Source organism: Pan paniscus, chromosome 10, assembly GCF_029289425.2.
Source record: "Pan paniscus chromosome 10, NHGRI_mPanPan1-v2.0_pri, whole genome shotgun sequence".
Taxonomy (NCBI): Eukaryota; Metazoa; Chordata; class Mammalia; order Primates; family Hominidae; genus Pan; species Pan paniscus.
Window position 1 is genome coordinate 32,066,024 of NC_073259.2, and position 26,396 is coordinate 32,092,419.

Sequence of the window (26,396 nt, forward strand, 5' to 3'; positions counted from 1 at the left end):
CCTCAGATTTCTTAAAGAATATTCATGAGTTTAACTCCCTAAAAGTGGATATGCAGAATTATCTATGTACCAGTATTCTGAACTCACTGTCAAGATTATGCAATTGAAAGCCCCCACACTTTGTGGAATTTAAGATTTGTGAGAAAAGAATTGAGGGACTAAGTCTTAAGAAAATCCTATTTTCTAAAATAAATACTGACTAGACTAGCAATGACTTTACTTATACTCATTCGACTTGCTTTCTTTGCAAAGTTCCACAAAAAAGTCTAATAAGATTTTGATTGGAAGTACATTAAACTTACAAAGTTGAGGGACACTGCCATCTTTACCAAAGTGAGTCTTCTTATCCACAGCCACGGCATATCTCTCCATTATTCAGGTTAATGTCTTTCAATAAATTTTATATGTTTTTCCAATAAAAATCATGTTTTGCTAAATTCATTCCTAGAAACCTCAGTTTTTCTATGTGAATTTTACATTTTTTCCCCAATTAATTACATTCTATAACTGCTTGTAGTTGATGCATAGAAATAATACTTGTTTGTTTTCTGGAGATAGGGTCTCGCTCTGCTGCCCAGGCTGGAGTGTGGTGGCACGATCTTGGCTTACTGCAACCTCCACTTCCCAGGTTCAAGCAATTCTTGTGCCTCAGCCTCCAGAGTAGCTGGGATTATGGCTTGTGCCACCATGCCCAGCTAATTTTTCTATTTTTAGTAAAGACCGGGTTTTGCCATCTTAGCCAGGCTGGTCTCAAACTCCTGGCCTCAAGTGATCCGCCCGCCTCGGCCTCTCAAAGTGCTAGGATAACAAGCATGAACCACTGTGCTCAGCCTAATTTTTTTAAGTGATTAATCTGATATCCACCAGCATCCTGAACTCTTAGTAGTTTTACCTGGTTGTAGGTTCCCTTAGATTTTTCTATGTAAAAACTCATACTGTTGCTGCAAATAATGTGTTTAATCGTTCCTTTCTAATTGTATTCCTATTGTTCTTGTCTATTGCCTATTTTTCTTGGCTAGGGCTCCTAAAATATAGGTGAAGAGACAGCAAACATTTTTGTCTTGATTTTTTTATGACAACATTTAAAGTTTCATCACTAGGTAGATTTTTGATAAATGCTGCTTATTAGCTTGCTGTAGGTTTTTGATAAATACTGCTTATGAACTTAGAGAAGTTCCTTTCTATTCAACATTTGTTTAGACTATCATGACTAAGTGTTGAAGGTGATGAAAATTTTCTGCACTTGCCAAGCTTTTTCTCCTGCACTCTTCTGAACAAACCTGGAATAGCTTTTACTCTTCTACTATCTACAAAAGTAGTTTGTAACGGGTTATCTGCCCCTTAATGATTTACTTGTATGAAAAACTACTGGGGAGTATAGTATCATTTGGGAGGGTAGACTCTGATCTTCAGTTAATTTTTCTTAGTTACTGATTTTTCCCTTTAAAATGGAAATGCAAAATTTCCTGTTAGTTTTCTTAAAAAGCTAATGCCATATCCATTAAAAATAGAATATGGACTTGAGATAACATTAATACTACAGTTACAAACATCATTTATAAAACACATTAAAAACAATTTGTGGAAAAGTACAGAAATTCTATTTATAGTTACTTAGACATTTTTAAGATATAGAGTTTTATCTCCCAAAGTACTTAATAAATCCTTTACAGTTATACAGTAGCCTCCTTTTATCTGCAGTTTCACTTTCTGCGGGTTAACTGTCAACTGTGGTACTCTCACTACTCTTGCCTTTTGGGTCATTATTAAATAAAATAAGGGATACTTGAACATAAGGATTGTGATACTGCAACAGTCAACCTGATAACCAAGAGGGCTTGAAGGCAGTTTGGGTGGAATGGCACAGTATTTCATCACGCTATGCAGCACACATGTAATTTAAAACCTATAAATTATTTCTGAAATCTTCCATTTACATCACAATGCCTATGTCATTTATCTCATGTCATCTCATCAACTATGCATTTTATCATCTCACACTATTACAAAAAGGGTAAGTACAGTACAGTAAGGTATTTTGAGAAACCACATCCACATAACTTTTACAGAATATTGTCATAACTGTCCTATTTTATTATTAATTGTTGCTGTTAATCTTCCTGTGGCTAATTTATAAGTTAAACTTATTTATTTATTTTTTTTTTGGAGACAGGGTCTTGCTCTGTCACCCAGGCTGGAGTGCAGTGGGGCATGATCACAGCTCACCGTAGCCTCAACCTCCCTGGCTCAAGTGATCTTCCCATCTCAGTCTCCTGAGTAGCTGGGACTACAGGCATGTGCCACAAACTCAGCTAATTTTGTTTATTTTTTGTAGAGATGAGATATCACTATGTTGCCCAGGATGGTTTCAAGCTCCTGGGCTCAAGCTGCCCTCCCACTTTGGCCTCCGAAAGTGCTGGGATTACAGACATTAGCCAGTGTGCCTGGCCTATAAATTAAACTTTATTATATCTAAGCATAGGAAAAAGCAGTGTATATAAGGTTTGGTACTATTTGCAGGTTCAGGCATCCACTGAGGGTCTTGGAACTTATACTCTGCAGATAAAAAGGGACTACGGTACTAAAAGCATGTACTTGGTAAACCTTCTATAATGTCATACATTTCTATATCAACTATCTATCTATTGTCATACGTTTCTGTATCAACTATCTTTCCTAGATCTTGTAGTGACTTCTTTCTGTACAATGATACTATTATGATAGGAGACTTTCCCATTTGAAGATATTTAATTGCTTTCAATACTATCTTCAACTGAAAAAGGGCATCATATTTCTCTTAGGGCTATCTACACAATTTTATGGTAATGAAACATCAGGAAAGTAGAAAAATAGGAGAATCTGGCCAGGTGCTGTGGCTCACTCCTGTAATCCCAGCACTGTGGGAGGCCAAGATAGCTGGATCACTTGAGGCCAGGAGTTCGAGACCAGCCTGGCCCACATGTTGAAACCCCGTCTCTACTAAAAATACAAAAATTAGTCAAGTGTGGTGGCGCATACTTTTGTAACCCCAGCTACTCAGGAGGCTGAGGCACAAGAATTGCTTGAACCCAGGAGGCGGAGGTTGCACTGAGCTGAGAGCATGCCACTGCACTCCAGCCTGGGCAATAGAGCAAGATTCTGTCTCAAAAAGCAAACAGAAAAAGAAAAATAGGAGAATCTATTCCAGAAACAATGTATAGTGTTGTTAGGTATATATTAGAAAGATGAGATTAGAAGACGTAAACAAGAAAGAAGACTAAGAAAGCTAAGATTAGATGACACAGACAAATAAATGAAAAGATTTTATTTCAATACATTTATATAGATCTGTTGCACTGTAAAAACTATACTTCTACATCTATGAAATCTGCCAAAAATCTCAATGTTCAATCTGAACTGATAAAATACTAGAACAGAATCAACAGATTACAAAGACTACAAACAATGAACAAAGACCTGAATTTATATATTCTCAATGGTATTCTTAATCCTTATATACTATTAGGGTCCAGATAAGCCCAATTTTCACTTTGAGTTTCTTTTATCGACTTAAAGTCATTAGGATATCAACCAATACAAATAGTTATAACTATGTAGGATGAAGTCTAAAATGCTTAACATTGTCTAAAAGGTCTTGCATGATCTAATCCCTAGCTACCTCTTTAGACTCAGCTGGTACCATTTTTCTTTGTGCCCAGATCCAGCTGCAAGAGCCTTCTTTCATTTCCTTGACACACCATTTTCTGCCTCATAACCCCTTCTACCTAGAAAATTCCCTTATTCTTTTCAACATGTAGAGCTATGGTCTGAATGCATGTGTCTCCTCCCCCAGAATTAATGTTAAAATCCTAACCCCCAAGGATAGGGAATTAGGAGGTGATTAGATCATAAGGGCAGAGTCCTCATGAATGGAATTTATGCCTTTATAAAAGAGGCTCCCAGAGAGACACCTCATCCCTTCCACTATAGCTAGAAGGTTCCATCTATGAACCAGAAAGTATGCTGTGTCCTCCTCACCAGACACAGAATCTGCCAGTACCTAGTCATCTTGGACTTCCCAGCCTCCAGAACAGTGACAAATAAATTTGCTGTTTTTAAGCCACTTACAGGTACTTTGTTATAGCAGCCTGAAGGGGCTAAGACACATAGTTAACAACTATAATCTTTCACATATCTGCCTAAATGTCACTGCTTCAGGGAATCCCTCCATAACCCTCTCCCCACTTCCCCAGAAAGTCTGGAAGAAAAACAAGGTGGAAATCTCAGTTTCCTCATTACTAAGCCTCTTTATAAAGCTTAATTTATTATTAAATTAATTATTGTTAACATATTAAGGTTAATTATTACCTTTAAGTTTAATAACAAAATCACTAATATTTGAGTTTTACTCTTGAGCCATGTGCATACTTCTAAGCACATTCATATATTTTCATTTACCCAATGAAGTAGGTACTATTATCTTAATTTCAGATGGAGTATATATGCACACAGAAATTAACTTGCCCAAGGTTACAAAGTGTCAAAGCTGTGATTAAGAAAATGTGATATTGGCATAGAGAGAAGTAAAAAGACCAATGAAAACAGTGGAAAGAAATAAGAGCCAGACTCACATATATATGAAGACATATGTCAAAAGCATCATTACAAACTAATAGGCAAAGATGGACTATTCTATAAAAGGTACTGGCACAACAGATCATGCATAAAGGAAAAAATCAATTACAGCTCTATCTTATTATACATGCAGTCGGTTCTTTTCTAATGCTTGTTTTTGAAAATTTCAAGGTGTTACAACACTTAATTAGGCAAATCAAAACCACAATGAGATATCACCTCACACGTGTCAGGATGGCTATTATTGAAAAAAAACAAAAGGTAACTGTTGGTGAGGATGTGGAGAAATCGGAACTCTTGTAGACTATATAATATGGTGCACTGGCTATGGAAAATGGTATGAAGGTTCCTCAAAAAATTAAAAATAGAATGACCATATGATCCAGCAATCCTACTTTTGGGTACATATCCAAAAGGATTAAAACCAGAGTCCTGAAGATATATGCACTATCATGTTTACTGCAGCATTATTCACAATAGCCAAGATGCGGAAACAACCTTAATGTCTTTTGATGGATGAAAGAACAAAGAAAAATGGAGTACTATTCAGCCTGAAAAAAGAAAATCCTGCCATATGCAGCAACATGGATGAACCTGAAGGTCACTATGCTAAATGAAGTAAATGAGTCACAGAAAGACAAATCCTGCATGATTCCACTTATGAGGTATCTAAAACATCATAGTCATAGAAACAGAGTAAAATGGTGACTGCCAGGGGCTGGGGAAAGGAAGAAATAAGGAGGTGATGATATTCAGTGGGTATAAAGTTTCAGTTATGCAAAATGAGTAAGTCTACTGTACAATATTGTGCCTATAGTTAACAATACTATATTGTACAGAAAAAAATTAAGAGGGCAGAGCTCATGTTAAGTATTCTTACTACAATGAAAAAAGTTGATATAGACAGTTCAACTTATGGTGTGACTTAAGATTTTTGGACTTTATAATGGTGTGAAACTGATAAGCATTCAGCAGAAACCATATTTCTAATATCCATACGATGATTCTGTTTTTCATTTTCAGTACAGTAGTCAATGCTTTATTATAAAACAGATTTTGTGTTAGCTGGTTTTGCCCAACTGTAGATTAATTTAAGTGTTCTAAGCATGTTTAAGGTAGGCTAGTCTAACCTATATTGTATGGTATGTTAGGCATATTAAATGGATTTTTTTACTTACAATATTTTCAACTTCTAATGAGTTTAGCAGGCTGTAACTCCATCATTAAGTTGAGGACCATCTGTATACAGTCATACACTGCATAATGACTTTCTTGCCAATGACAAACTACATATATGATGGTGGTCCCATACACCATAATGTACCTAAAAAAGCCCTTTTGCTTAATGATGTAGCCATTGTGATGTTGTAGCATAACTCATTACTCACATGTTTATGGTGATGCTGGGGTAAACAGACCTACTGTGCTGCCAATCTTACAACAGTATAGCACATATAATTATGTACAGCATATAATACTTGACAATAATAAACAACTGTTATGAGTTTATGTATTTACTATACTTTGTTACTATAATCGTTATTTTAGAGTGTACTCCTTCTACTTATATATAAAAAAAAGTTAGCTGTAAAACAGCCTCAGGCAGGTCCTTCAGGAAGTATTCCAGATGAAGGCATTGATATCACAGGAGATGACAGCTCCTTGAATATTACTGCCCATGAAGACCTTCCAATGGGACAAGATATGGAGGCAGAAGACAGTGATACTGATCACCCTGACTGTGCAGGCCTAGGTTAATGTGTGTTTGTCTCTTAGTTTACAGCAAAAAAACTTTTTAATTAGAAAAAATTTAGAAATAGAAAAAAGCTTATAGAATAAGGATATGAAGAAAATATTTTTGTACAGCTGTATAATGTACTGGTGTTTTAAACCAAGTGTTATAACAAACGAGTCAAAAACATTTAAAACATTTTTAAGGTTTATAACGTAAAAATGTTACAGTAAGCTAAGGTTAATTTTATTATTGAAGAAAATATTTTTAAATTAACTTAGTGTAGCCTAAGTGTATGGTGTTTATAAAGATTACAGCAGTGTACATTAATGCACTAGGCCAAGTTTGTCCAACCTGACACCTTTGAATGCAGCCCAATAAAAATTCGTAAACTTTCTTAAAACATTATGAGATTTTTTTTTGCGATTTTTTTTTTCGCTCATCATCTATTTTTAGCGTTAGTGTATTTTACGTGTGGTCCAAGACAATAATTCTTCTTCTGATTTGGCCCAGGGAAGCCAAAAGATGGGACAACCCTGCCCTAGGCCTTCACATTCACTCTCCACTAACTCACTGACTCACCCAGAGCAATGTCCAGCCCTGCAAACTCCATTCATGGTAAGTGTTCTAAGTAAGTGTACCATTTAAAAAAATCTTTTATATGCCATTTTTACTGTTCTTTTTCTATATTTAGAAACACAAATACTTAACATTATATTAAAACTGCCTACACTATTCAGTATGGTAACATGCTGTACAGGTTTGCATGCTTCCCTAATACCATCCCCTTCCTTCTCTTGCTGAAGCACTGTCAGTGACATGTTTTAAAGAAGATAATAAAAACAGTAGCACAGCTTTACATGTGCTAAATGGTTAGGAAATATATAAATACCATAATAAACATGACATTTTATCTTAAAAAAGATTGTCTGCTTGTGGAAGTGGAATTCAGAAGAGTTGCAGCTTGTGAGTTATTGTCAAGTGGTGCAAGGAGGGTTATCCAAAATCTGCCAGAAAGTTTTAACAGCAAGAGTAAACGTCTTTTGTTTAATACAGAAGTTATGTATAGATACATCTTCACATATATGCACACAGAATGAAGTACAGTCAAATAGACTAAGAATAATGTTGAGGCTAGCAAAAGTGATAGTGTTCAGTGACAGTCAACAATGGAAATTTTATGCATAAAAATAAGAAAACTAATTATAAACACATTTAAAAATTGGGACAAAATATACACAGCAAAATGCATAAAAGGCACAGTTTTTATTCATTACTTTTTATTTCTGAAAAAATTCATAACTTTATATGATCTTTTGTATTTTTTATAGTTGTACTTTTTCTAAACAGGTGAACTTGCATTAGATTTTAATTAAAAATTTACGTAAGTCTTGAAGAATTTTCTTTGGAAAAGCACAATTCATTTGCAATCATTTCTAAATTTATCAAAATGTGATTCTGATATACGGTAGTGTATTCATTCCTGAGAAAATACTTCCTTTTGGTAACTAGAGCAACCAGTGAATAAGCCAGAAAAATAATGAGTGTTATCTCATATATGATTTTATATATGATTTTATATGAGTGATATCTCATATAAAAGGAAAAGCACATAAAGGACAGCTTATTACCCTTTATATCTTGGAAGATAATATAAGCAAAACAAACAGTTCCAAAACTGACATATTTACTGATTTGAAGCTGATCAAATTTTGGTACCAAATATTATATTAACTACAGACCTGCAACCATCTAAAATTCATCTAAATACTAATGTACAAACCATCTTGAGCAGCCCAGAGTAGTAATTAAATTGTTTTGTGATGAACAGGCTAAATTTCTTATACAAAGGAGTCAATGCTTTATAAATGAAACCAAAGGTGAAATATTTCTGAATACTAAGACATTTGACTGTGTTCCTGTAAAGAAGTTATGAAGTAAATGTACCAATGTATAATCTAAAAGATCTATGGCTTAATCACTATAATCTTCCTGTTTCAGAGGATTACAAGGAATTTTATGAGGGTGCCTCATACCTGGTCATTACACACGATTCTTACATACATCAATCTGAAATTATTTTTATCATAACGTTAATATTATCTGGGTTCAAAGTTACTAAAGAAAATGATATAGAGACTGAAGACCTATGGTTTTCAATCTCTCAAGTCCTTCAAAGATGACCTGTAATCTTCCACCATGTCCATAGCATACCCTTCTATATCCTCAATAATTATTTCAAACCTTTGCCAGTCTTACCTAGTCTCTAACCCATTAGGTTGAACAACCTTGCTACCTACCTTACAAAGCAGTTAGAAGCCTGTCCAACTCTACTGCATCACACCTGAATCTGACCTGATTCCCTTACATATCAGTAGAGGAAGTAATCTTCCTCAAATCCCAGGCCAATAATTTTTGCTCCTATGCTGTGGATCTAATTTCCTTCTGCTTCCTTGGAGACCTTTTCCTACTCAGCATTTCAACAGGGACTAAGTCTTTTTCTCCTCTCCCCCCGTACCACCTCTCAACTCTCGTATTTTCTCATCTATTCTCATTTTATGACTTGTCCTTACAGTCAAGCTTCTCAAGTTTCCATTTCCTCAACTTTCACTTACAGGTCTTCCTAGTCTAATGGGCCCTCACAAATCACCAATGACCACCTTAACAAATCCAATGGATTCATAATTTTATATATCTATTAATCCCTCTAAAAATTAGCCTCTGTAATTCTTTTTTTTTGGGTGGGGGGTGATACTCCTCCCAATTTTTTTTACAGCCTTCTCTTTTGCTTAAATGTATTACGTAGCGCTGCTCTTTGATTTCTTCTTTCACTGTTTATATTCTCCTATAATTCATATCAATAATTCCAAAATCTGCATCTCAGAGCTAGTCCTCAAGTTCTTGAATTGTATTTCCAATTCCTATTAGTCCATGTCAACTTGGATTTTCCAGACATCTCAACCTTGAGTCAATCCTCTCTCTCTACATTTACCCATTCTCTACTATTACTTTAATAAGTGACTTCATCAGTAATTTAATTTCCCAAGCCACAAACCAGAATATTAACCTATATTCCCCGCTCCATAACATCCATTAACCAAGCACCTCCAGAATATTTCTAAGAGTCTGCCCCTCGCCTCTTCATCCTCAGAAAAGTACTTTTAGTTCTGCAGCTCTCCTTCCACACTATTTTTAGTGGCATAGATTACTATGATAGCTGCTTGATTTGTCCAACTACTTTAAGTTTTGCTTGCTTCCAAGCTGTCCTCCACTCTGCTGCCAAACATTTTAAAACCACAAACGTGATCATCTCACTTCTGTTTAAAATCTTAGTATCTGCATAATATAAATGTTTAATGTTTATATAAGGTTTTCGTACAAAGTGTTTTTATATTAGTTGATGGTAGAGCAACCTTTTTCTTCCCTCCCTTCCCTCCTTCCTTTGAGACAGGGTAGAGCAACCTTTTATTTATCTTCATTTATTTATCTGTTTGTTTGTTTGAGATGGTCTTACTCTTGCACAGGCTGGAATGCAGTGTTGTGATCATAGCTCACTGTAACCTCAAACACCTGAGCTCAAGTGATTCTCTTGCCTCAGCCTTCCAAGTAGCTGGGACGACAGACAGCACCACCACACCCAGTTAATTTTTAAAAATTTTTTGTAGAGACAGGTCTAATTTGAGGAAACCAGAGAGGTAGTAAATGCACAGTTTTTTTTTTGTTGCTGATTTGTACATGTTTATGCCGACAATTTTCAGATAAATGTTCCTGCTTAATTGCCTAATATTAAAATAAATATAACCTTGTTTATTTTTTGAAATCCTGTGTTCCCCAGGCTGGTTTTGAACTGCTCGCCTCAAGTGATCCTCCTGCCAGGGCCTCTCAAAGTGTTGGGATTACAGGTGTGAACCACTGTGCCCAGCCTCCTTTTTAACAGAAGGAAAAGCCAAAACTCAGAGAGGTTATATAACTTATTAAGGTCATGTAACACTACTCGGTGGGTACACAAAGTCCCGCACTCTAGTTTTCAGACTCTAAAGTTCAGTGTTCTTTTCATTACACCAAACTTTAAATTCCATTTATTTAACAAAGACCTAGAAATGTAACAGATGCCTAGTAAAATCATATACCACACTCCCTCTTTATGAAACAATAAGTTCACTTTTAAAAGTGAGATAGCAGAGGATATGATAACATTATCACCAAGCTATAAATAGAAGTGGAAGGCTTATTTAGAAGATAAATTCCCACAATTTCTAACAATCCATTTTACTTATTGAGAAAATAAGTATTTTCAAAATGGGTATCTTTAGGGTTAGAGCTTTGACTATCAGAAACTTAGTAGAAAAAGAGCCCAAATGTTCACACGCATGCCTATACGAGATTCATGTTTTCACATCAATAAAGATCACACACACACAGAAACACTACCATTCTCTGAAGACGTTTCCTAGAAATGTAGCAAACACTAAACTGTGGATGAATTTGTCATACCAATCTCAATTTGTTTTCATGATTATTTTTGTTTATATATATTCTTATCTCCTGAAATTAGACTTGAGTAGATATAAATTCTAAATTTACTATAGAAAAAGCACCACACCAAACTTCTCTTTTTGACACTACTTGCTGTGAAGTCTTAGAAAAGTTACTCAGCAATAAAACCCTTCGACTGTCCATCTTAGAAATGGGAATTCATTCATTCAAAAAATACTTCATATGAATAAAGTGGTTGGCAAAACAGCCAAGGTCCCTTTGTTCAAGAGTCCAGTGGAGGAGAGAGGAAAAGTAAGCAATCAAGGTACATAATAAAATATTGTTAAGTGCTGTGAAGTAAAAGTACAGGGAGCTATGAAAGCATATAATGAGGGCCCTATATAGAATAAATGAAAATCTCTCTGAAAAAATGTTTTAGCCTCTGAATAAGAGTTACTCCAAGAAAAGTGGTAAGAAAAAGTATCTAAACTGAATGAGGATGACATGCTAAGGCCAGAAGGACTTTGGGAATTTTGAGTGTTGAAGGAATGACTAAATAAAGTTGGAGTTTATGACAAGGTGGGGGAGAAATGGTAGATGAGACTAAAGAGTTAGACTGAGACCGAACTAAATAGTGCCTTTAATGCAATGACAAGGATTTCATCTCAAGTAATCTGAAAACCACTGAAAGATTTTTAACTGTAAAGAGATATGATTTGATTTACACTTCACGAAGACCACTGGGACTACCTCACAAGATTACTGGAACGATCAAATACATGTGAAATACTAAGTCAAAAACTTACATAAAGTTATATTAACATGAATACCTCAAAATGATCTAAATTGTATGGTGCTAAATATTCTGAAGGCATTATGATAAATAATTTGTATTATGGTGTGGATAGAATAATTTTCAATGGCTCTGGAGAAACTGGGGCTTCAGAGTCAATTTTAAGACACTGTTCAAATGCAGTAAAGCTACTATATGAATGTAAAAGGTTTTGGAGTTGGCAGGGAGAAAGAGAATATCAAAAGTTGTTTGGTGCTTTTACACTAGATGCAAATTTAAGAAAGATATACAAGGACCAACAAATGATTAAGAAATAGTTCCAGATACAACAGAGTATAAAAGGAATATGTGGAAATTCCAACAGCAGGATTTAGGAAACCAGAGAGGTAGGAAAGCAGTTTTTTTGTTGTTATTGATTTGTACATGTTTATGCTGACAATTTTCAGATAAATGTTCCTGCTTAATTGCCTAATATTAAAATAAATATAACCTTGTTTATTTTTTGAAATCCTATCTGCCTCTTTACAGAGTAAGCATAGGCAGTCCTTTTATAAGTAAAAAAATACACAAAAATCTCAGCCTAATCCAATGTAGCACCCTTAATCTCAGAAAAATATTTATAATCATCTTGTGCAGAATGGCATAAACAATTCTGGATACTAATTCACTCTTATGACTAATTCTCTTATTTAACAAAATGCTTAAATTATAATTGAGTAGTGATAGCATAAAACAATTTTCAACACTAAGGAGATACTGGCAGCATCTAGTATTTTAAATTATTATAAATCAGATATTTCACTGACTTTTTTTTTAAGTACCACAAACTAAGACTCAGAATTTCATGGTTTCAGTAAAACTTACACAAATTAAACTATGAAATTCACTCAAATAAACCAATGGAATAGTTTACCATCTCTTTATAGCTTAATTTTTAGATTCCATGCACTTCTAACCTATTTTCTTCTCCGCACATTAAATCCATCACCTAGCAATAAATAATTTTTATGATCTCTTTTTAGATCTAAACTAAGACAAATAAGAAACTCAAGGAGGCCAAGTAAGATTGTTTTTAAACTATTCATCCAGAATACACATACATGACCATTAATATCTTAAATGTGTATGTCTCTCCATACTAAAGATATCTTGTAACCATATGTGACATATAAGCGTGATAAGCATATATGAAGCAAGAAGGAAATGATAATTAATAATGCTTGACTCTACATAAATTCTCTCAGCTCTGTGTAACTTTTCTACACCAGGAGAATTAGGTTTGGTATTAACAATATAAAAATAATAAACAGAAAAAACTAAGAAAAATTGGGACTTCCTCAAAATAAAAAGCTCTTACAATCAACTTTGCTTTTTAAAAGTATTTTGTATCATATGCAGGCATACATTAAACTTCGAATAATAACAAGCATCTATATACATACCATCAAAACAAGCACCTAAAGAAAATTATCATAAATATTAATATAGCCCCTTGTGGGCCCCTCTCTTGGAATACCCTTACTCTGATTTAGCATTTATCATTCCATGAATATTTTTATACTTTTCTTACATAACTGCATTTCCACAAAGATTCATAAATAATTATTCATAAATAATTTTGAATGTTTTAAAGCATTATTTAAAGGGTATGATGTGACGATTTTTTCATTTGAAGGATTAATGTGAGTTTAGCCTCCTTTTAGGATGCCAGGTCATTTTCATCTGCTGAGGGTGTTGTCTTACATTTTCCAGGTACTGTAAATGTGTTTTTGATAATTAGCACACTTATCTATGTTCTTAAGACAGCGCATTGTTTGTGCTTTTGGGGCATGAGATTAGGAGTGGAAGAGAGATCCATGGGTTAAATGACACAAAACATTCACTGCAAACACTACTATACCAGATACCTCTAAGAAATAAAGAGATGGGGTAGATTTTGAATGAGAGAAGGTAAGAAGACAGGCTGCAAAAAGATGAGTGTGTCATTTATATGGAGTAATGAAATACAAACACATATTTAAGAATATTTACAAAACAACATTTCAACATAGTGTAAACTAATAAGAGAAGAGGGCCAAAACAAACTTGAAAAGTTGTTGGAGGACACAGTTCCAGATTTTAAAACTGTCTACACAGTTATAATCTGGTACTGGTATAAAGATACACATATATGTCAATCAAATATAGAATCTAGAAATAAACCCTCACTTTTACAGTCAATTGATTTTCAAGCAGGGTACCAAGATAATTGCACAGGGAAAAGAATGATCTTTTTGACAAATAGTTTTGAGACAACTGGATAACCACATGCAAAAGAATGAAATTGAACTCCTCCCCTGACCATATACACAAAAAATTAACTCGACTGAATTACAGACTTAAATGTAAGAGCTAAAACTATAAAACTTGGAAAAGAAAATATATGAGTAAATCCTCATGACCTTGAGTTAAGCCAAGCCTTCTTAGACATGATACCAAAAGCAAAAGTGACAAAGGAAAAAACAGGCAAATTGAATTTCAATAAAATAAAAACTTCTATGTTTCAGTGGACACTACCAAGAAAGTAAAAAGAAAATCCACAGAATGGGAGAAAAATTTGTAAATTAACTATTTAATAAGGAATCTGTATCTAGAGAACTTTTACAATGCAATAATAAAAAGACAAAATAACCAAATTTTTTAAATGGGCAAAGAATCTGGACAGACATCCAAAAGACATACAAATGGCCAATAAGCAGGTGAAAAGATACTCAACATCATTACCTATCAAGAAAATGCAAATCAAAACTACAATGAGATACTACTTCACATCCACTAAGATGGCTATATATTAAAAAAAAGAACATAAGTGCTGACGAGGTGAAAAAACTGGAACCCTCATACACTGCTGGTGGCAATGTAAAATTACGGCCATTTAGAAAAACAGTCTAGCAGTTCCTTAAAAAGTTAAACAGGGACCTAGCAATTCCACTTACAGGTATATTCATGAGAAATGAAAACTTGCAATGGATGTTCATAGCAGGATTATTCAAAATAGGCAAAAATTGGAAATTCAAATGTCTATCAATTGATAAATGGATATATCAAATGTGTTATATCTATACAATGGAATATGGTCACATACCACATAACAACATTTAGGTCAATAACAGACACATTATGTCTGGCTAGACACAGTGGCTCATGCCTATAATCCCAACACTTTGGAAGACTAAGGTGGGAGGAGTGCTTGAGGCCAGGAGTTCAAGACCAGCCTGGGCAACACAGCAAGATCCTCATTTCTACAAAAAAATAAAAATAAAAAATAGACACAGTGGTGCTTGCCTGTAGTCCTAGCTAATTGGGAGGATGAGGCAGTGGAATTGCTTGAGCCCAGGAGGTCAAGGGTAATGTGAGCCAATATTGGGCTACTGCATTTCAGTCTGGGTGACAGAGCCAGACCCTGTCTCTAAAAACAAAAAAGATCATAATATTGTATTTTTACTCTACCTTTTCTATGTTTAGATATATATATATACACACACACACATATATATTTATACACACACACATATATATATACTTACCATTGTATTAGAATTGACTACAGTATGCACTACAGTAACATGTTGTACAGGTTTTTTTTTGCCTAGGAGCAATAGGCAATACATCCTAGGTATGTAGTAGGCAACACCATCTAGATTTGTGTAAGTACCCCCTTAAGATGTTCACACAACGACAAAATTGCCTAACCATACATTTCTCAGACGTTATCCTTGTCATTAAGTGACTCATGACTGTATCATTCAGCAGCAAAAATAAATATTGATATATGCTATAACATGCATGAACCTAGAAAACATGTATGCTAAGTAAAAGAAGATGCAAAAATCGCACATACTATACGATTCCATTTATATAAAATATCCAGAATAGGCAAATATATAAACACAGAAAATAGATTAGTAGCTGCCTAGAACAGAGGAGTTTGGGAGAGAAATGGGAGGTGACTATTAATGGGTATGAGGTTCCTTTTTGGATTCCAAAATTGATTATGGTCATGGCTGCACAACTCTTTTGAGTATACTAAAACCCAGTGAACTGTCCACTTTAAGTGGGCAAATTGTAAGGTATGTGAATAGCATCACAATAAAGCTGTTTTATATATACATATATATTTTAAAAGCAAAGAATGGAGGGGCCACAAATTTGGATGAGATTAGAGGTGGTTTTAGAGACTGACTTTGAACTAGGTTTTGAAATGAAAGTCAGTAATTTTTAAGAAGTATCTGAAACAACAGAAATGGGGCTTAAAGGCCCCAAAAGCAGGAAAAAGCAAATAATTTGCAGGAAATGGGAGACACTATCTGTATCAAAACAGAGATATGTTAATTAGAAATGAGACTGCTGAGACTACAAGGCTGAAACAAGAAGACTCACAAAATTCTAGAGGCTCTTGATATTAATAACAAATGAAAATGTGTTTAACAAGTATTACAAAGCTGTCATTTCTTGATTTTAATACTTTCAATATTTGTCTTTCAAAAAGTTGCTTCCATAATCTGGGTATGGCTCTATCACACATAGGCAGGCAGTACAGTTAGAATTTAAAATGCAAGCTTTAAGTTAGACCTCCTGCTCTACCACTTACTAAGTGTTATGACCATATACATTTAACTATCTCAGTTTCTGTACTGGTAAAATGAGAATACTACCATGTATTTCATATATGTAATATATTTGGAATAAATATATTACATTATATATGGAACCTGTATCTAGAGAACTTTTAAAATGCTCTTAACACAGTAAATGAGTAATAAGTTATTGTAAACCATAGCCACAACTATGTGGTACATATAAATACTTAGCTACATCTCTCCTGAGAATTAAAAAGTTCTTCAGCTTGAAATCCATTCAAATATATGAATATAAATTTCCCATCTTTTTATCAAAGGCAAATCTCTTGACTAAACTGTTAAACTTTGTTAAGCTGTAAAAACATATGGGTAAATAACAGAAATCAATCCAGATTACCAGGTGTTTTCTACCTGGAACAAGGAACTTGATGCTCTTTTCAGTTAAGTAACTTTGTCTCTAAATGTTTTCAGGTCTTGATTTAACTGGCTCTAAACTTAGAATACCCTGGCCTCAGAGCCGCCCTTGAACTTCTTTGTGAGATCTTTGACTTCTTTCACAAAGAAGTCCTTGCTACTGGTACTTCTGCTAAACGATTTTCTCTTATGGTGGGGAATTACCACGCTAATATCTGGGTCTTCTCAAAACTAAAGGGAGAATGGAAGGGACAGTTAGCATTCTTAGTTCTCCATTCCTTGGAGGAAAAAAAGGCGTCATTACTCTTTTCTTTTTGGAGAGCTATAAGGAAACCATGTAGAATCTTAGTGATGGAAGTAGTAAAGGCAGTCTAGACATAATCAAATGCAGGTTAATCCTACAGGGGTTTTCTGTTTTATATTATAATTGGAACTTATTTCCTTCTTTGTAAGGAGCCATTTTTGACCCTTCCCTCAAATAATTTTAATCTGTATCCAAAACTGAGGCTACTTACTAGGCTTATGCTAGATTTCTTGAATAGTGACTTTTGTGTAAACTGGGTGATAAAATCTAAAGGATCTACATTCCCCTGTTTAAAGGATAAATGGGAGAACGAGTCTGGGGAAGTGGCTTCAGAGGAATGAATATGAGACACAGAATGTGAATTATAGTGGTAAGTGAGGAAATTAAAAGAAACAAACTAGACTGACATTACTCAGGGAAGAAAAGAAGTATTTGGTAATCGTTGAAAAATTCTATACAAGGACTAAGAAAAAAGAGAAATTCCCATGGTTTAATGAAATATTGTTTGAATTACATTCGAGTAGTGACAGCATAAAACCATTTTTAATACTAAGGATCTATTCTTAGTATTAGATAGTATCTAGTACTTTAAATCTTTATAAACCAGGTATTTAAACCAGCTCTGAAATCATCAAAGATAAAATGAAGTGTAATAAGAGCATGTACTTTAAAGGCTGTGTAAGTGTAAAGCATTTAAAATAGTGGCTGCGACAGACTAAGCATTTAATAAATGTCCGCTGGTAGTAAACTATGAGCAAGCCAATTAATTTCTCTCAGATTCCTCATCTATAAGTCATATAAATATATATATTTTGGTCCTTCTTTTGAGGATCAAATCTCATAATGCACATAATCAACCTTTATCAGTTGTTCTCTACCTTCCCCTTATTTCCCTACCAATATGCCCAATGGTTTCAATTTACTTTTGTCAATAATCATGACTTATTAATGAAGTGATTTTCAGTGAAAAAAAGAAGAATCACTCTAAACTCACATCATAAGATAAATTCAAGACTAAGATAGCAAAATTGACTGTTTTATTATCATTGTATCTTCCACTATCTTAATTTAAATGTTCTTTCACTTCAAAAATTCTTTAAGAGTTATCTCTAGGGAAAAAATCAGTTGGTGAACATAATAATGCATTCATGTTTGCATTTTCTGTGCTGAGTGGTTCATATTGATTTAAGTCCAAGAAGAAAGCCTTATGTATTTGTGGCTTACAGTAAACCAATACCATACTTTTAAAATATGGACCAAGTACCGAAACAAAATAGCCTACAAGATCTTACTATATGCTTCATGGGTTATTTCTGTAAAACTATATGTGAAGGGGCCATATCATCTCTAATAAGAGCTTATGATTATTGATAGACAATTAAAATTCAAAAGCTCAATAGTAAATGACCTCAGATTTTTTTGTCTGAATGTACTTGTGGATCAAAATGACATTTGCTCTGTACATTCAATTATTCACCTATCAATCTGTAAGCATGTTTTAATATCCAGAAGCAAGGTGTTAAGATTTCCTACATGTTCTATCATATCTAAACTGAACAGTCACAAGAGGCAAATGGTAGAATTCTGCTACTAAATATAAAATAGACTATCTCTAAAAAGAAAAATAGGTTCTTTTCTTTTTAAAGTGAATCTACTTTTTAAAAAATGAATCTTTAAAATAAGAGACAGAGGCTGGGCATAGGGGTTCACACCTGTAATCCCAGCTATTAATACTTGCGAGGCTGAAGTCAGAGGATCATTTGAGGTCAGGAGTTTCAAACCAGTCTAGGCAACACAGTAAGATCCCATCTCCACAAAAACTTTAAAAATTAGCCGGGTGTGGCGGCGCACACCTGTAGTTCCAGCTATTTCAGAGGCTGAGGCAGGAAAATTGCTTGAGCCAAGGAGTTTGAAGCTACAGTGAGCTATGACTATGCCACTACACTCCACCCTGGGTGACGAAGCGAGACTCCGTCTCTAAAAAAAATTTTTTTAAATAAAATCAGAGGCAATGTGGTACAGTGCTTTAAGGGCACAAACCAAAGACCTAAACTACTTGGGTTCAAATTCCAGCTATACCACTATGTGAAAACATTTTTGAGCCTATGATTCCTATTTTGTCAAATGTGAATAACACCGATTCCCAGAATTGTGGTAATATGGTGATGAGTAAATAAGTCAATATGCATTTATAACAGTACCTGGCACATAGTGTTTTTAAATGTAATATTACAGGTCATGGCCTGACAAACTAATTTTATCTTGTTACACTTATGTAGAAGCAAAATTGTTAACTGTCACAAAACCACTTTGCAAAAAGGTCATTTAATGCCTTATATGTGCTAACAGGAAAATGGTATAATTTAGAAAAAAAAGCCTTAATTTCACAAAACAGATAAATGAAATCATTGACTAGCTCTGGACCTTCCTGGACTATTAGGGTACATTAACCCTGGACTCACTAACAGAAGTCATTTAAAAACTTACGAAAAAGGCTTAAATTAAGAAAAGTTGCTTTCCTAGATGTTTAAGCATCTAAGATGTGAAACATGCCTTAAGGTCACTATCTCTGTCCTTGTTTTCACCAATTTACCAAGACTGAAAAAGTTTTTCCTTTTAGTTTCATTTCCTATAAATGATGTAGTATATACCCTACTCTGGTCGTAAACACCCTGGCACTACTAAAATTAATTTTAAAAGTAATAGTAATATAAAAATTTCTTTAAGTATACACTAAATATTTTGAAATTCATGTCGAGTAATAGTGTTCCTTTTCATTATTAAGGGATTTGTGAGTATAAGGTTATTTTCTTTTAGTTTCAAAGTTGCACGAACATAAGGGATCAAATAAAATTAAGCCTCAAAGATTTCTAAGTAAAAGTAGGAATGGACAGAAAGCTCTAAAAACTGAAATCAATGTCTCTTGTCTAAAACTTCACTGATCAGATTCTTTGGCAATTATTGAAATGAAAATGTCATAGAGATTTTAAATGACTTTACACACAAATTACTTACTCTGTAAAGTTACCTACTACAGTTATTAGGGTTTATACAAAAATGGCATGCAATGTTTTGCTAAACTGCAAAAGTTAACTACACATTACCACTTAATATAATCACACATAAAAATTTCTGAAAATGATTGGCAGATGAATAACATTTAATAAAAATGGGGGAAACGAAGCAGTGCTTTGGATGATTTGTGGTTATGTTTTATTTACTCATAATAGGCCCATTTCTTTAAAAATTTCCAGGCCAGAAATTTTACAGGTGGTTCACACCTGTAATCCCGGCCCTCTGGGAGGCCAAGGTAGGCGGATCACTTGAGGCCAGGAGTTCGAGACCAACCTGGGTAACATGGGGAAACCCTGTCTCTACTAAAAATAAACAATTAGCTGGGCGTGGTGGCATGTGCCTGCAGGCCCAGCTACTGGGGAGGCCGAGGTGGGAGGATCACTTGAACCCTGGAGGTGGTTGCGGTGAGCCGAGACCATTCACTGTACTCTAGCCTGGGCGACACAGTGAGACTCTGTTTCAAAAAATTTTTTTCCAAAGAGAGTATTTTATAACCCATAATTTTCTTTGTAACTCATTAACTACCATTCCTTAAATATGTTCCTAAAATACTCATATGTACCTTAAGCAAATTATCTTTTTGTCTCATCAGAAGAAACCACCATGTATCTGAAAATTGTTTTTAATTCATCCTAAGCTATACAATTCTAGTTCATTTATCTCTTTCCTATAGTTCCTAAACTCTAAATTTTGTTCGTGTTTTTCTGATCTCTTGTTGAAACTGAAACACAGATCAACAAATATCATTTTGAGACTGCTTTATTCCTTATACAAATCAGTGCTACCTTCTTCTTGCTTTTTAAAAAGGTTTTACTCTCTTGTATTAATTTTGATTTACTTCTCAATATAAAGTCTAGAACTAAATATATCATAAAGTATGTTTCTCTTCATCTCACACTTGTGTAACTTATTTTCATCTCTAGAAAATGAGTTTTTAGATAAAAATCATTCACTGCTTACAAATAAAGAGAAACTGTAGTACTTACACAGAATGAAATAAATCCTTATACTTGCCTAGGTATGGAAGTTAGTTACCCGAGTTACCATGAGACAGTCATTATCTGCAAAGTGCTCAAAAGCTAGTAAGTGAAATTTATTCACTGTGATGCATATGACTATAACTTCAGACATGTGTATTAAACTTTCAAGAATAAACTTATGGTAAACCCACCATTTTTTCTCAACAGCCCAATCAGTCTTTCCTAGACAGTTACATACATATGCCATGACAATATTCCACAGGGCAAATTTCAAATAACCTGATTCAAAGATTAAAAAAAGATATTAAAAGGAAAAACAACTTTCTAGTGAGTTCCAAAAACATAAACTAAATTATTACATATCACCACCAGTTCTGTACTTGTAAGTTCATCATCAAATTTATACTTATCAAATTATTCTCTTTAAAACTCTGAATCAAATTTTTGCTCTATACTACTTTGTTTTTGGACAGGTTTCACTTGCTAATTTGCAAATAAACTGGCTCACAAATAAACCAAACTGGTTTCTGCAACTCCCAGTACCATCTTTCTCTTGCAGTTTTTTTCCTTTAAGAGAAAATTAACGTGAGGATAAACTTGCACAATCTGCTTTTATCTAAATATGTGGTCCTCAGTTTACTTTTATTTAAAATAAAAGCACTGAAATGACTTAAATTTATGAGCCTCTTGTATTTAGTCATGGTTCATACTTGTAATACTAGCATTTTGGAAGGCTGAGGTGGATCACTTGAAGCCAGGAGTTCAAGATCAGCATGGGCAATATAGTGAGACACTGTACCTATACAGCTATACACGCACACACACACGCACATATATAAAACAATTTACATTAATTTTGTAAAAAAGCAAAAATATACTTATTTGAAAATACCAAACTTCATAAAGTTAAACGCCCACAATGCACATATTGCTCTTATCATCCTGTAGTGTCAATGCTACCAATTACTCCATATACAAAAACGTGACATTAATGAGAGACAATAACACTTATATTTTAACTTACAGACTTACAGATTTCTATTTTAAGGAAATTCACTTTTTAAAATAAGGTGGTACTAGGTTGGGTGAATTAAGAATTTTTAAATGTTCTTTAACTTACAATAGCGAGCGGGGACTTATTTGTCATTACCACAAGCCAAGGTAAACATGGGTGTCCTAGGAAATGTCCAATTTCCCCACAGTAATAAACATCTAACATTATAATAAAAACAATAACTTTTTTTTTCTTTTTTTGAGATGGAGTCTCACGTTGCCCAGGCTGGAGTGCAGTGGCCGGATCTCGGCTCACTGCAACCTCCGCTTCCTAGGCTAAGGCAATCCTCCCACTTCAGCCTCCTGAATAGCTGGGACCACAGGCGTGCCACCATGCCCAGCTAATTTTTTTGTATTTTTGTAGAGACGGGGTTTCGCCATGGTGCCCAGGCTGGTCTGGAACTCCTGAGTTCAAGTGATCCTCCCTCCTCGGCCTCCCAAAGTGCTGGGGTTACAGGCCTGAACCACCCTGCCAGGCCAACAATAACTATTATTAAGTCACTTGAAGATTCTATTTTTTTTGATATAATGAAACAAGTATATATTTACATCCTTAGGGATTTCTATCATACAAACATAGTATATAGCCTACCAAAAAAGAAAAAAGAGACTAAGACTTAGATCAAGGTTAAATTAAGGTCCTAAGTCTGCCACCTATTAGCTTAACTGAAAATGATCCCAGTATCACAGCCTTTTGTCAGGAGTAAAGAGCAGAGATAAGAGGGTAACTAAAATTTAATATCTCATAAATATGAAATTCTTAAGATATTAAAACGAATCAAGATAAAATCCTTATAATAAAATTACTGTCCATTTTACAGCATGAAGATACTGAGGTGCAATGATTTAAATTAACTCTCCTCAAAGCCATACTGCAAGTTGAGTGGTGAAACTGTGACATAACTCAGGTCTAAATCTTACTGCCCCTTTCACTATGCCATACTGAAACACTCTATGAATTATATACTACTGTTATGGTAACAGTGGAAAGTGAAAATATTTTTTATTATAATGAAGAGGCACATTATGCTTCCCAAAAAATAAAGAATTTTAAATTATGTTACATATTCACATATTTAAGTTATTGTAGATGCCACTTGATATGGTCGACTAGTGTGAAAATGTCCACATACATCCTTCAGTATTTTAAATGTATATATCCTTTGGTATTTTACAAGTTTGAATATTAGCAGTTAGTTAAGCCTCAAGTGGACTTATCTACTTTTTGCAGGCCTACATTATCTTTCAAACAGAAGGGAAGGGCTGCACGTCTAACAGAAACGCTGCCGGCTTCTATCAAGCCACCACTAAAGCACAAGACCACGTGGTCTCTCATAAGCCCACGGTTCCCTACTCCTCTCCCTCCTTTGACAAGGAACTGGAAACTAGGGTTTCTTTCTCTTATGTGGAGCCCTGACATGCCACCTGTGTAGTACAGACCGCAAACATCCTGCAGCCTGCCTCCCGGAAGACCAAGAATCAGAATAAAAGGGAACTTGGACGCCGACAATTCTAGGAAAGGAAATGAACAGAGAAGTAAAGCCGGTGAGATCGTGATAAGCCGCGGCACCGGGACCTGTCAAAACGGCGTATATAAGACTCAAACCAAACCACTATAACCTATCATTCGGGAAGGCCTGAGGTGGGAGCGGCACTACGGAAGGAAGGAGGACGAAGAGAACCGCACGAGTCAGAACCGCCGCCGCCGCCGCTCCCCGGATACCTTTCAGCATGCCCTGGCAAGCCAAGAACCCTGACCCTCATCAGAGTCCAACCTTTGCCCCAACATTTCAGAAGCAGCCAAAATCCCGCTGCCCCGGCGGCCGCCGCCGGACCTGCCCGCACCTGTCACTAGCGAAAGAACCAGCTCGCGGCTCCCGCCCACTTCTCCACTATCCTCGGGCAACCGCGGGCATCTCAACCCCTTTCTCTTACCAGGTGTCCCCTTTCCGGAGCGAGGTTTTGAGCAGCGTCGCGATGTCAGACCGCTGGGTGTCCAGATCCGCCGCTCCGCCTTCCGCCATCTTCTTCCACTAGCGGTAGGGGAGGTGGCAGCGACGGCGGCGGCACGCCCCAGAGCATTATGGGAATGGCGTCCCACGGCCCCTCCCAGTCGGCCGGTCGAAACCAAAAGACACCGGGAGCGGGGGTGCTCCTCAGGACAAGAGGAGGCCCCGGGGGCGCACTGGGTGCGCGGCCATGGTCTGCTGCCCCCCATCGGTCCCCGCCCGTCCAGCATCTTGCCTTGGCCTCCTCTGGCCCGGGACTGCCGGGTTTTAGCTCTCCTCGCCGCAGAGGGCTCTGGCTCTCTCTCGCTAGAGGGATGCCACCGCCCTGTCCTCCCGTCCTCGGCGTTGCCTTCCCCTCCCTCTTTCCCACTGACGCCTTGAAAACCCTTATTTGCGCATTCACTCACGCTTGAGGGTGAGGTAGGGTGGGGCGGTGGGGGGGGCGTGGGGACGGCTAAGATATGGCAGAAAATGTAGCAGCTCAGTGACTGGGCTTTTCGTTACGAGTAGGAGAACCCAAGCTCGGTGAATATGGGCACACACAAAAAACACTCCGAAACCGAACGCTTGGCCTCCATGCCCTTCCTGGGTTCCTTCCAGCGCTCTTACTCCCGTTGTAGGTGGGGACCCTTTATATGCTCTTTGTGACGCTTCCCCAGGCACACCCAGACGACTAAGCTGCAGTGAAAAACATGTCCCAGTTCATCGGTGAACAGGGAGTAGAATATGGACAGTATTGAATAATGCCAGATACTAAAGGAAGAAAACGTGCGAGAAACCCTCTTGTTTATACAGGATAGTAACATTTTCTTAGCCCCATCTTCGTATGGTGCCGTACACCTGAAATGAAACTAAATATGTCTTTAATTTGAAGTCAACGATTATGTTACAAAATAGAAAGTCGAGTCGCTTAAAAATCAAATGCCAAGGTCACACAGCAGGTGGAGAGGTGAGTGGAGAGGCTGGTTCAAGAGCCCACATGCTATACAGTATAGCACACTCACTGCCTCTCCTTATGACAGCCTGAACTAAAATGTAAACTCCTTAAGAGCTGGAACTGGCTTCATCTTTTGTTTTAGCCCTTGTACACCTGGTGGTTAGCACAGTACTGATGGACATGTAAAAATCACCTAAATATTTGTTTAATAAATGAATTGTGGCAAAATTACTTAAGTATTCCCGAGCATGATGTCCAGGGGTTTGATTTTAACATACCATATTGATGTGAAAAGTCTAAAAGATGGGCCTGAGTCCCCACATCATTTCTCGTTTGCCCATTTTAAACCCTAACTCATTTGGTGAGAATGCGATAAAGGTAGGTGTAGTTATGCTAGTAGGAAGTGCTGAATCCAAGTGAAAGTAGTGTATATTGGCATTATGATTTGTATATATCATTATTATGATTATGATTGCTTATTTCTGCATAATAATACTATTTTGCATTATCATGCCAACCTTGAATTGAGAGTTTTAAAACAACTTTCAGTGACTGCTATTTCTGGCTTTTCTCCTGACAGGTTAAAAGATTAAGAGTTTCTCTAACCACGGCTACCCTCTAAAAGTCACATTTTCCCCCTTTTTCCAGTCACTCTCTGAAAGAGAACGAAGTAATTTTCTGAAGGGAAGCTGCAGAATATGGAAAACATATATTGGAGCTACATGGACGTAAGTTCAAACCTCACTTCAACCTTTAGCTGCAAAGTTCTTGCCCTTTAATTGAATCATAAAATTGAGTATGATAATACCTACCTTAAGGGATTTTTATGAAGATTAAATGAAACAATTTGTGTTTATTGCCTGGGACGTAATAGCCATTCAATAAACACTAGTATTGTTTATTGATGACAGGGTGAATTGTACAGTATGTGAATTATACCTCAATAAAGCTATTGAAAAAAGGTGTTAGGGGCTTTGAAGGCAAAACTGTGCTCTCCTTCATTGTATAAACGTAACATAACCAAGTAGCAATAAATCATTCATACCCTAATGTCCAGTTTCCCTTAAGAGAAAATGCATTTTTGAAGTGTTGACACCTACAACCATACAATGAAGTAAAATAATATTTTCTTCACTTGCACCATGCTCAAGGCAGCAGGTTAACTGGATATAGACGTGTAAATTCAATGCCAATTTGAATTATACATCAGATTTATGGAGCCGTTTTGTAGACCTAAGTAACTGCCATCAGAGTCAGGAAAGAGATAAAATTATAGTATTTTATTTAGCAAGCACTTACAGAGTGCCTAGCATGGTTCTAAACACTTTAAAATACTAACTTAATTCTCACAGCAATCACATGATTTTGGTACTATTATTATTTCAAGTCT

General features: G+C 35.8%; 2 protein-coding genes across 7 annotated transcripts in view; one reads left to right on the plus strand and one right to left on the minus strand.

Annotated features, from left to right (window-relative positions):
* USP15 (ubiquitin specific peptidase 15) overlaps positions 1-24,425 on the minus strand; it is a 146,121-nt gene extending 121,696 nt beyond the window's left edge. Inside the window, exon 1 of one of the 4 annotated variants that reach the window (XM_003824818.7) lies at positions 23,996-24,425. In XM_003824818.7, the coding sequence (XP_003824866.1) occupies positions 23,996-24,084 (89 nt within the window). In that variant the 5' untranslated portion in view covers positions 24,085-24,425. The remainder of the gene's footprint in view (positions 1-23,995) is intronic. The other 3 variants (XM_003824819.6, XM_008978458.5, XM_063593375.1) reach the window with 3 other exon arrangements.
* TAFA2 (TAFA chemokine like family member 2) overlaps positions 24,325-26,396 on the plus strand; it is a 546,816-nt gene continuing 544,744 nt past the window's right edge. Inside the window, exons 1-2 of one of the 3 annotated variants that reach the window (XM_063593376.1) lie at positions 24,325-24,484; positions 25,587-25,734. Coding sequence is in view for 1 of the 3 variants with exons in the window: in XM_055096530.2 (XP_054952505.1) it covers positions 24,953-25,018; positions 25,655-25,734 (146 nt within the window). In the remaining 2 variants the exon portion in view is untranslated. Of the gene's footprint in view, positions 24,485-24,741; positions 25,019-25,586; positions 25,735-26,396 lie in introns of those variants that run through there. The other 2 variants (XM_008978454.6, XM_055096530.2) reach the window with 2 other exon arrangements.